This window comes from Pipistrellus kuhlii, unplaced genomic scaffold, assembly GCF_014108245.1.
Source record: "Pipistrellus kuhlii isolate mPipKuh1 unplaced genomic scaffold, mPipKuh1.p scaffold_m20_p_2, whole genome shotgun sequence".
NCBI classification, from domain to species: domain Eukaryota; kingdom Metazoa; phylum Chordata; class Mammalia; order Chiroptera; family Vespertilionidae; genus Pipistrellus; species Pipistrellus kuhlii.
The window spans coordinates 28,139,749-28,155,772 of record NW_023425515.1 but is presented as its reverse complement, the minus strand read 5'-3'; the positions used below and the strand labels follow the sequence as shown (position 1 = coordinate 28,155,772).

Sequence of the window (16,024 nt, the reverse complement as noted above, 5' to 3'; positions counted from 1 at the left end):
ACCATATTCTTAGGACCATAAGACGCACCGGACCATAAGACGCACCAGTTTTTAGAGAAGGGAAATGAAGAAAAAAAGATTCTGAAACAAATAGTGTCCTAAAATATTTTATGTGCATTAAAACCCAACATCACAGTCATAAACACATGTAATCAACTCTGTAAAGTAAACAGCAGCATTTAGAACCATTTTAGAGCCGGGCAAGCACACAGAGACCACACAGAGCCGGGCAAGTAAAAAAACTTTTTTTAAAAAGTATATGTGTAGGCTATATTTGGACCATAAGATGCAGGGACTTTTCCCCCCCACACTTGTTGTGGTTGTATCAGAAGAGGCTTAGTAGAGAACCAGAAAATTCTCCAGCCACCTACTATCATGAGCCTCCCACCTCGGTCTGATGTCAATGGAGGCCACAGGAGGATCAGTGATGAGGTCTCCTACCCCTCCCAGCTAGGGAAGGGTCAGTGGAAACCTAGTGAAGAGCTTGACTGCTCATCCTCATCCAGAAGGAACAAGCTTGGATGTCCATGAAGGCTTCCAACCCTACTGGCAGTAACGAGGCAGTACCTCTCCTGTCCTTGTAATATCAGGTCAAGCTAAACCAGAAGATCTAAATAAGACTGAGTGTATCATAACATAATATCCAAAATGTCGATATTTCAATCTAAGATCACTCATCATACCAAGAATCAGGAAGATCTCAAACTGAGTGAAGAAAGTTAATCAATAGATGCTAACCTGGAGATGTTAGAGATATAAGAACTAACTGACAAAGATGTTAAAACAACTGTCATTAAAAAAATGTTCTAATGAGCAATTAAAATTTACAAACACCTTAAAACAAATGAAACATTAGAATCTCAGCAAAAAAAAAAAAAAAATAGAACCTATATAAGGACCAAATAGAAATTTTAGAACTGAAAGATATAATAAACCAAATTTTAAAACCCACTGGGGGGGACTCTACAGTAGAATGAATGGGATAAAGGAAAGAATCAGGAAATTAATGGCTGGTCTATAGAGTCATATGTCTCTGGATCAATTCTTATGCATCAAATTATGTTGATCATCATATCCCACATATGAATGAGATCATGTAATATTTATCTTTATCTGGTTGGCTTGTTTCACTTAGCATAATGCTCTCCAGTTCTAACCATGCTGCTACAAATTATAAAAGTTCCTTCTTTTTTATAGCAGCGTAATATTCTGTTGTGTAGATTTGCCAGTTTTTTAATTCACTCATCTGTTGATGGGCACTTAGGCTGTTTCCAAATCTTAGCTATCGTAAATTGTGCTGTTATGAATATAGGGGTGAATATATTCTTTCTGATTGATGTTTCTGGTTTCTTTGGATATAGTCCTAGAAGTGGGATTACTGGGTCCAATAGGAGTTCCATTTTTAACTTTTTAACTTTCCATACTGTCTTCCAAATGAGTGCACCAGTCTGAATTCCCCCCAGCAGTGCAAGAGGGTTCCTTTTTCTTCACATTCTCACTAGCACTTGTTGTTTGTTGATTTGATGATGATAGCCATTCTGACAGGTGTGAGATGATATCTTGTTGTTTTGATTTGCATCTCTCAGATGATTAGTGATTTTGAGCATGTTTTCATATGTCCCTCAGCCTTTTGTATGTCCTCTTTCGAAAAGTGTCTATTTAGGTCCTTTGCCCATTTTTTGATGGGATTGTTTTATACTTCTTTTTTACTTTTTTTAGTGGTTGCCCTAAAATGTAAAATGATCTGGGGGAGATAAGAGATCAACCGAAGGACTTGTATACATGCATATAAGTACAACCAATGGACACAAAACTCTGGGGAGAGAGGGTATGTATGGGAGGGGGGAGGCAATGTTAAAATATATACACAGATAATAATTTAATAAAATGAAAAAAGAAAATGATAAGGAAATAAATAAATAAATAAATAAATAATAAAATGTACATTTATAACTAATCCCTGTCCACTTACAAATAATACTATAACACTACACAGGTAGTGTGAGTACCTTATAATCCTATATAATAAAAGCCTAATATGCTAAGTGTCCGGTCATCCAGTCATCTGTTCAACCAATCAAAGCATAATATGCTAATGATATACTAAGGCCAATCAACCTCTGGCTATGATGTGCACTGACCATCAGGGGGAAGATGCTCCAACCAGTAGGTTGACATGCTGCTGGGGTCCAGCCAATTGGAACTGAGCCAAATGAGCCAGACATGCCCTGGAACCCTCCCATGGTCTCTCCCCTGCTGGCAACTTCCCATGTTCCTCCCCAGCCCCAATCGTACACCAGTGGGGTCCCTCAGTCTGGCCTGTGCCCTCTCACAATCCAGGCTAAAGGACCCTCCCCCCCCCCCACCACCACCCACCAGGATCGAGCCTAAACAGTCAGACATTCCTCTCACAATCCAGGAGTGCTGGGTCACAACCGCTCACCTGCCTGCCTTGTTGGTTGCCCCTAACCGCTTCTGTCTGCTAGCCTGATCAAGCCCTAACCATTCCCCTGCCAGCCTGATCAACGCCTAACTACTCCCCTGCTGGCCTGATTGCCCCTAACTGCCCTCCCCTGCAGGCCTGGTCATCTCTAACTGTCCTCCCCTGCAGGCCTGCCCCCCCTCCCCCCAACTACCCTGGCCTGTTGGCCTTGTTGCCCTTAACTGCTTTCCTTTGCTGGTCTGGTCACCCCCAACTGCCTTCCCCTGTAGGCTTGGTTCCCCCCAACTGTGCTCCCCTGCAGGCCTGATTATCCCCAACCTCCCTCTCTTTCAGGCTTGGTCCCTCCCAACTTCCTTCCCCTGCTGGCCTGATCACCCACAACTGTCCTCCCCTGTTAGCCATCTTATGGTGGTCATCTTGTGTTTACAGAGGGGTGGCCATCTTTGACCATATGGGGGTGGCCATCTTGTATATTGGAGTGATGGTCAATTTGCATATTACCTCTTTATTATATAGTATTTTGCAAAATGTTACACTGGGGCAAACTACATTGAGAGTAAAAATATTCAGCTGGCTAGTGTTGCTCAGTGGTTGAGTGTTAACCTATGAACCAAGAGGTCACAAGTTTGTTTTCTGGTCAGGACACATGCCCAGGTTGTGTGCTCAATCCCCAGTAGGGGGCATGCAATAGGCAGCCAATTGATAATATTTCCCTCTCATTGCTGTTTCTATCTCTCTATCCCGCTCTCTTCCTTTCTCCAAAAAAATTCAATAAAAAAACTTTTTTTAAAGATTCTTCCTATACTACTTACTGATGCATGTGAATCTACAATTATGTCCAAGTAAAAAGTTAAAAAATACATTCAAACCTTCAAATAAGTTATGCCATTAAATGTTGAAAATTATTTGTTTAACATGTGTGTGTGTGTTTTTTTTATTGATTTCAGAGAGGAAGGAAGAGAGCGATAGAAGCATCAATGAGGAGAAAGAATAATTGACTGGCTGCCTCCTGCATGCTTCCTACTGGGGACTGAGCCTACAAACCAGGCATGTGCCCTTGGCTGGAAACGAACCTGAGACTCCTCAGTCCACAGGCAGACACTCCATCCACTGAGCCAACCCAGCTAAGGCTCAAGTTCAAAAATTTTTCAATGGTCATAACACATGTTTTCCCAGACAGAGTGGAAGCAAGGTTTTGTAATGTTCTTTAACTGTATACTAAACATAATAAAAAGTGCTACCATTATGGGCATTTCCAATTGAGTTGGTAATGCAAGAAGTTTTTTGCACACTTTGTAACAACTCAGCAGTAGGTGCCTCAGATTTTGTGTTGTTCTTTTATGACTATAACACAATATCATACCAAATTCTCTACATAAAAAAAGGGGAAATCTGGAGCTTGTTTGTCTGTTTGAATGGTAGCCAAAAGCTAAAGAAAAATGCTATATGGTGAATAGCAGAAACTAACTTTACTTTAGAAATTAATTTCAAGCCTGTTTGAAAACAATTGTAATTCTAATTAGAATTAAAATTCAAACCATTTTGGATGATAAATATTTAAAAGCGTTTGGCCTGGAAACTAATCTAGAACAGAGCAGAGAAACGAATGTTATCAAATCCACTGTGATGAAGGGTTTTGGTCCACACTGCTGATCGCTAGAAACACACCCTCATTCTGTAACCACCACTGCAGTCATATAAACCTGATATTTATCCCTGAAGAATCCGATTCTTATTCCATGTACCATTTTTCTTAAGAGACCTCTTTAAAACCTTTACTAAAAAGAAAAACCCTTTGAGGATCCAACCCCTGAGGCGCAAACATGTGTAAACAAACCTTATCTTCTCTCCTTGATCCAGACTATATGAAATCCAAGAGGAAGTCCCAATTCAAACCCAGTGCCTTTCACCTCAGGGTAACCTACCCATATTTGTGTTTGAGGTCAACTTCCTCTCACTGCCATTCCTGGAAAGAAACCATCCTGATTCCCAAGGTACACTCTTAGCCTGTGCAGTAGGCACCAAGCAAGTAGAGAGCATCAGACAGCAGGAAAGTGAATTCTAAAAAGCACCAGTCATGCTTAAGGGGAAAATTAGAACTTAATTGGGCTTCCTCTTATTTTATGGCTTAGTAGTAACATTAGTTTACTAGGGGTGCTGCAATAAAGTACCACACACTGAATTACTGGAACAACAAAAAATGTATTGTCTCACAGTTCTAGAAGCCAGAAATCTGAGATGCTAGTGTCATTAGGGTTGATTTCTTCTGAGGGTCATGAGGAAAATCAGTCCCCGGCCTCTCCCACAACTGCTGGCAGTCTGCTGACAATCTTCATCGTAACTCTGCTTTCATCTTTGCATGCAATCGCCCTGTGTGTGTGTCCAAAGTACCCCTTTCTATGAGGTTCCCAGCATTTTGGATTAGGGCCCACGCTAATGCTCTCATTTTCATTTTATTACCTTCCTAGAGACCCCATTTGGAAAGACTGGGAGTTAAGATCTCGACATACAAATTTGGGGGAAATAAAATTCAACTTATCACAGTAATGTTTGATGTTAAATGACTTTAGGAAAAAGGGCTGCCCAGATCTTTACAGTGACTCTCCTTCCCAACCGCCTCGTTGAAATGACACCCCTTTCAAAGCTCTGGTAGGCTGTGCTGCTCCTGAATGTCACCATCTCTCACCGGCTTTGCTCATGTTGAGCTTCTTATCATTTCTTTCCTTAGAATGCTCCCATTCCTAACTGTCTTTGCCCTGAAATCCAGTTTCTTCCTCAGCGATGTCGTTGGTGTCATGGCCAGCCTTCACACAATAATCAAAGTTGCTTTCACCACTGGCTCCCATGCCTTCAATCATCAAGTGAAAATAAGTTGGATCTATGCACCAATGAACTTAATAGCAATCCTCCTTCACTAGGGAGCCCTCACGTGCACAGAGGGTCACCTGACCCCAGGCCATCACTAGATTTTCCACCCACATACAAAACTGGATATATAAGATAAAATCCCATTTTATGGTAAAAGATTACTGGAGAAAATTTCAAAAACTTTTTGGCTTAACCATACCAAAAGTGACTTATGAAGTGGTTGTATGTGGGGAAGGTATATTATTTCAATCTGTAACAATGTTATTGTTTTTATCCCAGGATCCAGTAGAAAATCCTAAATTTTGATATGCCCAAAAATATAAAATCATGAGTTGAAAAATATTTTAGTACTAGTAAGTGATGTGATGCAGTTATAGGATGAGAAGGAAATAAAGTGGGCTGTTAACTACATTCTGGTGTTAAGCTGAGGGACCCTTTGGATGCAAGATAAAAGTCTGATACATAGGATATGAGGGAGGCCCAAGAATCCCAGTACCCGGGGGGTGTTTCTATTAACCAGGTCAGTACCGTTCATTATAGACAAAAACCACAGCAGCAGAAGTGGCTGGATCCCTCTCTTTTCCATGCTGCACTTCACCATGTGGTACAAGGCAAATTGCAATGTGTCCTCTTTCCACTGAACACATTTCTGTAGCGTGAATCCAGGCCAAAGTAAACATCATAAAATTAGTACTTTAAAGTTGGAATGGATTTTAGAAGTTGCTTCAGTTCACACATGACTCATGAATACTTCATGCCCACTAAAATGATTTCCAATCATGTTTTATTTCCAACCTCTGGTGATGAGGATTGCCATGCCTCACCCTGAAGTCCGTTCCATGTTAAAATAGCTGTGGAAAGCAGTTGTACCTAATGTTGATATGTCTGCTTTTTTACTCATTTGCTAATCATTCAATTCTCAAAGTTTTTTTTTTAATATATTTTATTGGTTTTTTACAGAGAGGAAGGGAGAGAGATAGAGAGCTAGAAACGTCGATGAGAGAGAAACATCGACCAGCTGCCTTTTGGGATGTACCCACAACCAAGGTACATGCCCTTGACCAGAATCGAATCCGGGACCTTTCAGCCCACAGACCGACGCTCTACCACTGAGCCAAACCAGTTTCGGCATCAGTTCTCAAAGTTTTATTGAGAACCTATTTATGAAACCTCCAAGCACCACAAAGGTCCTATCATAATCTCTGTAGAAGGGTTAGCCATTTATGAAGAGCTTTGCACAAACATCGAGCCATTAAGCCCTCACAAAAAAAAACCAAAAAAAAACCCAGTAAACTAGACTATGTTTATTATTAATTTTTATTTATAATAGATATGAGAAAATTAAAGTTCAAAAGTGAAGTCATGTGACTAGTCAAAGAACTGTGAGTCGAGTTCATCCTCTACATCTAAATAACACTCTCTTTCCAATGTGTGTGCTGACACAAGACAGATCTAGCACCTCTTCCATATAACAACTTTGATAAAACTCAGAACACCACAGATACCCGCTATATTTCTCTTTTTTCATATTAAGCACTTCCAGATCCTTCACTTCCTTCATACAATCTGGAGTCCAGACTCTGGACCCATCCAGGACTCAGCATGATAACCCAGTTGTGATATAACCTGAGCAGAGAAAGTAAAAACCATTGCCTCCTTTGAGACAGATACATTTTACTAGTAAACACTAGTCTATACTCCGATCAGCTCTGGGTGAGGTAACCAGGAAATTCTGTTGATTTATATTGAACTTGTGGCTAATATGTACTATCAGAAGCTTACTTCTCTCACCTCCTTTGACCCCCTCCTAATTCTGCCTTTTATATAGTGAAACTTTGAGACCTAAATACAAGACTAACATATGTCAAACACCTACACTTAGCACAGTTACTGAGGCAGCATCCCTCCCAGAAGAGAGACCAAAAACAGTAACTATTAGATGACATTGTTCAGCTTTTTATTTTACTTCACTTTACTATGCATTTTTCCATGGGTTTGTGCTTTTCCCATTTACGGGGTTTATACTTCTAGATTCTAGTATTAGTACAATACTACTACTACTACATAATAGCAATCCAGGCCTATGTAAACATGTCATATAAATTTTTTTAATTTAATCTGACCAAGACCTTTGAATCAATGGATAGATGAGGAAACAGGTTCCAAGAAGTTCAATTAAGTTTGCCCTAAGTCACATGCCAAGAACATGCTGGAGCTGGGATTTCCACTTAGATGCATCTGTCTTCAGCAATAGGTCATGTCTCCGTCATGAGCACCTTTTTGCTTTGAATAACTGAAAGCATCCTTTTGTTTGTTTTTCTTAGTACTTAGAATTTTCTTAGCATTCTACAATGCTTCTCACTCTCACGTGGTAAACTATAAAACAGTGAGTTGTTTTTTCCTTTTCCAATTGGAGTTTTACACCACTTTGGCTTTTAGCCAATGGCTAAGTTATTATATAATCCCACTTTTTTAAAAACATTCCTAACTATGTAGGCTTTTTTCCATACTGTGTATTTGTCACTGATTAAACTCATTCTTTTGTCCTAAAACTACTCATTGAGTTGTATTCTTTACCTCATTAAGATATGATCATGATCTCAAGTTAGAAATTTCATAGTCATTTCTAATTCTGCCTCCCTTTTTATTCTAACCAAGAATTTTCCATTAAATCTATAGTTCTTACTTTCTAAATGTCTCTTAAATCCTTGAATGAGGCCTTTGTTGTGTTTTTCATATCCTATTGCACTGGCCTCCTAATTGATCCACCTGTTTCTAGTTTCCCTTATTGCATTTCACTCCACACAATGACACCAGATTTATCTTTCTAACCACAGAGCTAAATATGTTCAATGTTTTACAAGCTGACCCAGTCTATAGTTCCTACTGTACATGTCTCTACTCCCAGCCTCCTTGTGCCTCTATTTATGCTATAAGCAACTCATTCCTATCAAATGGCCCAGGTTCTCTCAAAACTTGCTTGGGTGGATAGCTTTTCCTCTGTCTGGAATGTGTTTCTTTTTTTTCTTTTTTTCTTTTTTTTTTCTTTAATATATTTCTATTGATTTCAGAGATGAAGGGAGAACATGGGAGAGATAGAAACATCAATGATGAGAAAGAATCGTTGATCAGCTGCTTCCTGCATGCCCCCTACTGGGGATCAAGCCCAAAACCCAGGCATGTGCCCCAACCAAGAATTGAACCCTGACCTCCTGGTTCTTAGGCCAAAGTTCAACCACTGAGCCACACCTGCTGGGCTGGAATGTGTTTCTTGTCCTAGCAAAGTCCTGGCTCCTGTAACCTCCACATTCCTGCAATAACATTCCCTGTTATGACATTTTTGCTAACAGAGCTTTTTGTACATTGTTCACATATAAATAGTTATGCATTATTGTAACAGTAATAATTAACTGCTTCTCCTACATGAACATGAGCTCTTCATAAACAAACATCTTGACATACTTGCTTATTGCCCTAGTACAGTGTCAAATATGTAGTAGATAAAAAAATATTTGCATGAAAGTGTGAATGTACTTTCTTTAAAATCTGGGCTGGCTAGATATTTTTCTATAATATTGGTCAACCTGCACATTTCTTCCTAATTGATATTGTTTTTGTAGTGTTCTAATTTTGGGATCTCCTATATTCTCAGGCTGTCTTCCGTTTTAGAGTTCCATAGTCATCTTTCTTCTGACAGACTCTTGTGTATAAGAATGGAAAGGTCCTGAGAAACTAGTGAATAACCCTTGCTTTTTTATGTGAATATAACTGATAGCCATACAAGAGCTGAGAATCTGCTTCCCTACTGAGACCTTTAGTTCCCCTCAATCATCTGATAGCCCAAAATTCTCTGCAAGCTCACTTGGTCAGCTTCCCATATCTCTGCCTTTCCAGGGAAGTGGTATCTGCCCATTTTGCAAATGGGAACATTAGACCCAAAATGACCAAGTAGACGATCTGACATAGTTTAGCAAGTAGATTCTGTACCAAAAAGAAAGTCTAATGAGGCCTCTGGCTCATTTCCTTCTTTACATGCTTACATATTTCTTAGTGTTTCATTTCCCTAAGGGCTTTATAGAAATTTCTATCATTTGCAATCTGTTCATCTTAGTTATATGAATCTATTTTCTCTTCAACCAGCATTTTTCTTTCTTTGTCTTAAAAAAAATAAAATAAAATAAAGAACCAGCTTTAGTAAAAACATGCTGCAACTCTCCTACACTTCAGTAAGTATAGAAGCTAAAATGGGCTTACTTTACTGCTTACTGGGTCATTCATCTAATGGTGTGCTCTAAGAGAATAATCTCCGATCTGGAAAATGTGAGGGCTCATCTTAAGACTGGACTAACTGATCTATTAATATAAGTCATGGCATTTTTTGGCTTGGTGTGTCCTTGGAAATTTCCAGGATAACCCATTCCTCACCAAACTGAAGCTCAGAAAGACCAAATCACTTCTGTGAGGCCAACAGATCAGGGTTATAAGACAGGCCAAGAGCAGAACTCAACAACTCCTACTCCTTATGCGGTGCCCTTTCTACCTCTGACTAGTTTCAAGTGTGAAGACTATATCTTGTTATTACCTTGCCTTGAGAGTCTCAAAGCTAAACAATACTAACAGAATTATGGCATATGAAAGTAGTGATTATTTAACTTGTAAGAGAAAAGAAAGCCTTCTGATTTGCTCCATACCAGGCATCACTTTGAGTTTGGGAAAACACATTGGTGTCAGCTCTATTATCAAAGAGGAGGATTAATGAGGGTCTACTATATCCTAGGTGCTCTAAATAGTGGACAATATGGACCTATTTCTTGTCTTATGGAGATTAAAGCCCAGATGGGAAGACATTAAATAAATCATTATAAATAATTAAGTAAAAAAAGTTACAATATGCCAAGAAATGAATGGGTTGCTATGGGAATATGTTACTGAGAGACCCAATCTGGTCTGGGCTCTCCAGAAAGACTTCCCTGAGACACTGATATTGAATTTGAAATTCAAAGGATGTGTAAGGGTTCAGATGGGAGAATTCCATCAGAGGGCAGAGCATTAGGAGGATCAAAGGTGCAGAGAACATTGCACAGCTGTGCTCAGATAACTGAAAGATGAACCATGACTGAGGCACAGAAAGTGAAATAAATGATCCAGATCACCCAGAGCAGTGTAAGCCATGTTTAGGGTGTGGGAGTCTAATTAAGTATGTAAAGCAAAAGAATAATGCGATTGGGATTAGATTTTCCAAAGATCAGTCCAGTACCATTAGAATGAGTTGGAATGTCAGCATGTAAATGACCAGGTAGAAGGTGAACACAGGCCAGGTGAGACATGCACATAGTTTGCACACTAGACCTTCCAGCTTAATTAGACAGTACCCTATTCCAATGACTCATCTGTGCTTCTTTTTTGTCTGTAATATTTATAATGAGAAGCAACAAAGTTAGTCAACACTATTCTTTTTTATTGATTGATTGATTTTATTGATTTGATAGAGGAATGGAGAGGGAGAGAGAGATAGAAACATCAATGATAAGAGAAAATCATTGATTGCCTGCTTCGTGCATGCCCCTCACCTCCCTGGAGATTGAGCCTGCAACCTGGGCCTATGCCCTGACTGGAAATCAAACTGTTACCTTCTGGTTCATAGATCAAATCTCAATCCCTGAGCCATATCCACCAGGCAACATTGTTGTTAATAAACACAACTAAAATAAGTAAATAAATAAATAAATAAATAACCACCATTACCTAATGGGTAGTAAAAAACAATTATCTTTCTGTATCATTGAAGAAAGCTTTTTGTTGTGAGAGGGCAGGGTGGGGCGAGGATGGGTTCCTGACTCCACTGTGGGGCAGGGCAGAGTTATCCTCCATTCTGTAACTGAACCCTAGCCCTCACCCAACCAATCAGGGTTAGCCGAGGCAGTGACATCACCACCGACCAGAGTAAAACCCCTGGACTGGGTGAAATTCGCTCTCTCTCTTCTGCCATGCTGCAGAAGTGAGTGGGACAGAGCCCATGCTAGCATGGAAAAGGCTCTTTTGTTCATTGCATCGGACTCGGCTCCCTGGTGGTCCTTGGGGATCACGAAGTCTGGGCGTAACAGTTGCATTTAGGATTGTGGTTTTAAGTTGTATTTGAGCTAATTACAAACATTCTAATTGTAAAGAGCTTTGATTTAAATGATAAATTATTAGTGCATCAACTCAACTATTGAAGTTACAATAAAAAGCCATCTATTATATTTGTTGTGATTGTGTTCTATGTTAATTTTTTACTCATGGTTTTGGTATACAATGGTTAGTATAAATGTATTGAGTACATAAAGTAATGTATTGATTTCATGACAAGATCCAAAAATATTCTGTCAAATTATTTTGATGATTGCTGCAATCATCGGACATCATAAACTACAATGTGTCTTTGGAGAAATTTAGCTGAAGTAATTTTAAATTTTCAAAATGAACTGTTTTCGTATGAATAAGTTATCTTATTTTCTTCTTCTTCTTCTTCTTCTTTTTTTTTTTTTTTTTTTTTTTAATCAATGGACAGCTTACATCACCTGGGTGATATAAGACCTAAAAATAACAGATAAATTAGTGCTGCCATCTATCATTCTCTTTTGGCAATCTGAACTCTCTTTGATATCACAATGAATAATAAATCAAGTGATTTAAAAGTAGAACTCAAAATTGGGAAATTGAAGTTGTAAGTGCTTTTTATCTTAAGTAGGTGATATTGCTCATGCACCTTAAGCTAACTTGATGACAATGAGGTTTTCAGCAAATGGCTTTAGGCTAATAAAATAAATGGGTCCTGGCAATCAGGGTTAAGTATGAATTGTTGTGTCTACAGACTTCTGGGGGCCCAACTCAGAATATATGTAAATGGTTTTATTCTATAGTGTGTGTGGGGGTTTTTTTGACAAGTCACATAACACATTCAACCATCACTGAATAATTAGAAATTTTCTTTGAAGAAAGATGAATACTTTATTTTTAAGAATTATTTATTTGTATCCATTATTTTATCTTATTCCCTGGAGTGTGGCAATTTTTTAAGAAAATGTTTGTTTTTTCCCCAAAATTTTCTTTTTATTTAAAAGAAGTAGTTCTTCCTAAGACAATGTGGAATACTCATTTTCCTCCCAAATTGGCCAGGGGCACACAAATGCAAGAATCTCCAATTTGAGATTAGTAGATTTGTTTCTTTCAATCATTTTGATAATAGATTAATTTTTCACCATTCACTTCCATTTGAAATCCCTGGTTTTACTGACCATTAAAGACAGCCAGTGATTCTCACACCCAGTGGGGAGGACTGAGTGGTAAAGCAAACGCCCTCCTGACTGCTTCACATTCCTAACACAGGGGAACCCGAAATAGAGACAGAAGAAACCTTTTATGTTTAGTCGTTTCTGTCTCTACCAGTTCTGTCCCAACATGGACCTATATGTGTCGTTTAATTTTAAATACATCACCATCTTCCTACATATACAAAACCTGGGAAAACAACAACAAATTTTGTATCTATTTCTCCTAGGTTGGACGAGTTGAAGACTTTCTATACCAATTAGAAGATAATTTCTTAAAAACTAAAAAACTGAGAAATGCTCGAAGGCAGAAGACAAAAATGAAGCGGCTTCAGACCGTGCAGCAAAGCTAGTCACTGAGGAGCAGGCGCTACCACCAGATATCCCAGAGGAAGGGATGATGGCCTCCCACCAGCCTGACAGTGACAGCTCATGACCAAGGCCTGTTGCCAGGGGAATGAGGTGGTGGTTCCCTTGGCTCATCTTTAGCAAAGAGGCTCTATACTTCATTAATCTCAACTGGCAGCAATAAATGTTTTCAGCAAATTTGACTTGATTCTTGTTTAACTTCATCTTATTTTAGTTAAATAGTTTATAAAATCACCATTGCTGCCTCTTTCACTTGCCTTGTTCTTTCAAAATTGACTCTAAGGGCCCAGCCAGGCTAGCTCAGTGGCTGAGCATCTACCAGTGATCTAGGAGGTCACAGTGCAATTCCCGGTCAGGACACATGCCCTGGTAGGAGGCATGCAGAAGGGAGCTAATCAATGATTATCTCTCATCACTGTTATTTCTCTCTCTCTCTCCCTCTCCCTTCCTCTCTAAAATCAGTAAAAATATATTTTTTAAATTTACTAAGGTATACCAGGACTACCTAAGTGTGCTTACAGTGTATGCACACAGTCATGTGCAGTTATTAAGATGTGGAGATCTGTGGACAGAGAATATAAATGCAATTTTTTAAAATTATAAAACTAATTATGGGCGAGGTGGCAATGGTAAAATATGTACACATATAATACCTTAATAAAAAATGAAAAAAAAACTGATTATAGACTTTCTTGATTCTTATAGAAATAGTCATATGTAGTATAGCTGATGCTATCTGTTAAATTATCTCACTAAAATCTTGGTTCTGTTCTCTGTATTCTTTATATTTCCTCCCCTTAAATGACTCAACACCATGCACATATTTTACAAGGTAGTGAGCCAATAACCATCACTCAAGACCTCAGCTGACATCAAAAAGGGGTTTGAAGAGAGTGAGAAGGAGAAAGTCAGATACAGAGGAATAAATAAGAAAACATAATTTTTAAAGGTATTGGAGGAAAAATGAACAGTCTCAAAGTGCATTGGTAATAAACAATATGAAAAGTAAAGTAATAAAATACTTAGTGTTGAATGATTCTTTATACAATTGTAAAAGAATCAATAATTTAGTCTTAATATATTTTAGGTTTGTATGATCATAATTATGCAAGATATAAATATTTTAAAATCTTGGAATAAAATAGGATCTTGGTTCCCCTGGGGAAAATTTGCTTAATCTTACCTTTATCAAATAGTCTCCTCTTTTCTATTCAGTTCCACCCAGAGAATACCATCATTGCCACCAGCTTCCCTCAGGTTAGTTATTAATACCCTTGTACTCAGTTAAAGGCATTAGAATTTTTAAAAGCTTCTTTTTATTTCTAAACTCATACCAGCTTGGCTTCTCAGTTCTGTTCTCATACATACTGGAAAAATCATTTCTTTGTATGGCTACTTTTATCTAGCCAAATCTGGGAGTCTAGTGAATGGCTAAGCCTCCTATCTGACCATTGAGGCTGTTATTACTTCTGATCATTGCCCAGGAATTTCCCATTATTTTAAAAAATCCTCAGAATGTCTCTAGGAAATGAAGCTTATCAGATTTGAATTGTAACTTTAGTTTTACAATTTTATTTTACAAAAGGATTTTTATGTTCTGTGAGTAACAGGTGTTTTGTTTTGTTTTTTAATTGGGTTGGAATCTTAGCACTGCCTGTTTGTTTATAGGGAAGGGGGAACACAATTAATCAACATTCGTAGATCTTCAAAAAATATATCAAATCTTTAGAATTCTTAATAGGTGCAATAGGAATGTCCATAGGAATGAATTTTGCTTGTGGTTTCCACATTAGTTTCAAGCTCCTTAAGGAGCAAGAATACTGCAAAATTTACTGCACCTGGTCTCCCATCCCTTATGTTTATTTAGTATTTTTTATATTTTAATTTATTTCAGAGAAGAAGGAAGAGGGAGCAAGAGATAGAAACATCAATGAAGAGAGGGAATCATTGATCAGCTGCCTCCTGCTCTCTTCTACTGAGACTTGAGCCAGCAACCCAGCCATGTGCCCTTGATCAGAATCAAACCTGGGACCCTTCAGTCCACAGGCCAACATCTTGTCCACTAAACCAAACCAGCTAGGGCCCTTGTTTATTTTTAAACTATAGGCCCGGTGCACAAATTCATGCACCAATCGGGTCCCTCTGCCTGACCTGTAGGATTGGGCTGAAACCAGCTGTCCAACATCTCCTGAAGGGTCCTGGATTGTGAAAGGGTACATGCTAGGCTAAAGGACCCCTCTGGTGCATAATCAGGGCCAGAAAGGGACATGGGAGGTTGGCCAGCCAGGGACAGACTGAGGGAGGACTTCAGGGAGTATCTGGCCCATTTTGCTCAGTCCTGATCAGCCAGACCCCAGCAGCAAACTAATCTACCAGTTGGAGTATCTGCCCCATGGTGGTCAGTGCACATCACAGAGAGCAGTTGAGCAGTCTTAGCATATCTACACTAATAAAAGAGAAATATGCAAATTGAACATCACTTCACAATGCCCACCAGCCAGTGAGGTGTGAGTATGCAAATTAACCCAACAAAGATGATGGTGGCCCTGCCCATCAGCCACTCCTAGCCTCTGGGGAGTATGTATGCAGGTGTGGAGCAGCCAGGCAGGGTGGGACACCTGCTTTAAGGGGAAGGGTGGTTGTAGAAGGAGCCACAGGAGCGGCTCTCCGGCTAGAGCAAAGACTGAAGGCTCTGGCCAAAGTGAAGATGGAAGGTGGCAGCCAGAGCAAAGGCCTGGTTCCTGGGTACTAGAAAAAAAAACCGGTGCAAGCAGCCAGGGGAAGGAAGGCCTATTTCATGAATCTTCATACAATGGGCCTCTAGTTATTAGCATATTATGCTTTGATTGGTTGAACAGACTACCAGATGACTGGACATTTAGCATATTAGGCTTTTATTATATAAGATTGTCTGCAAATGATTAATAAAGCAATATGGTATTAGGAAAAATCAATATTAGGGAAAGGAAAGTTTACAAAGTGCTTTCAGAATGGTTATTTTATATCAGCCTCTCAAGAATTTCATCATGTATGC

At 39.0% G+C, this 16,024-nt stretch overlaps 1 protein-coding gene across 1 annotated transcript in view; it reads left to right on the top strand.

The window, feature by feature from the left end:
* The window catches only part of SPATA16 (spermatogenesis associated 16), a 197,691-nt gene extending 184,514 nt beyond the window's left edge, over nucleotides 1-13,177 (top strand). Inside the window, 1 exon segment of the mRNA XM_036447738.2 lies at nucleotides 12,852-13,177. Coding sequence (XP_036303631.1) covers nucleotides 12,852-12,974 — 123 coding nt within the window. The 3' untranslated portion in view covers nucleotides 12,975-13,177.
* Nucleotides 13,178-16,024: the final 2,847 nt, after the last annotated feature.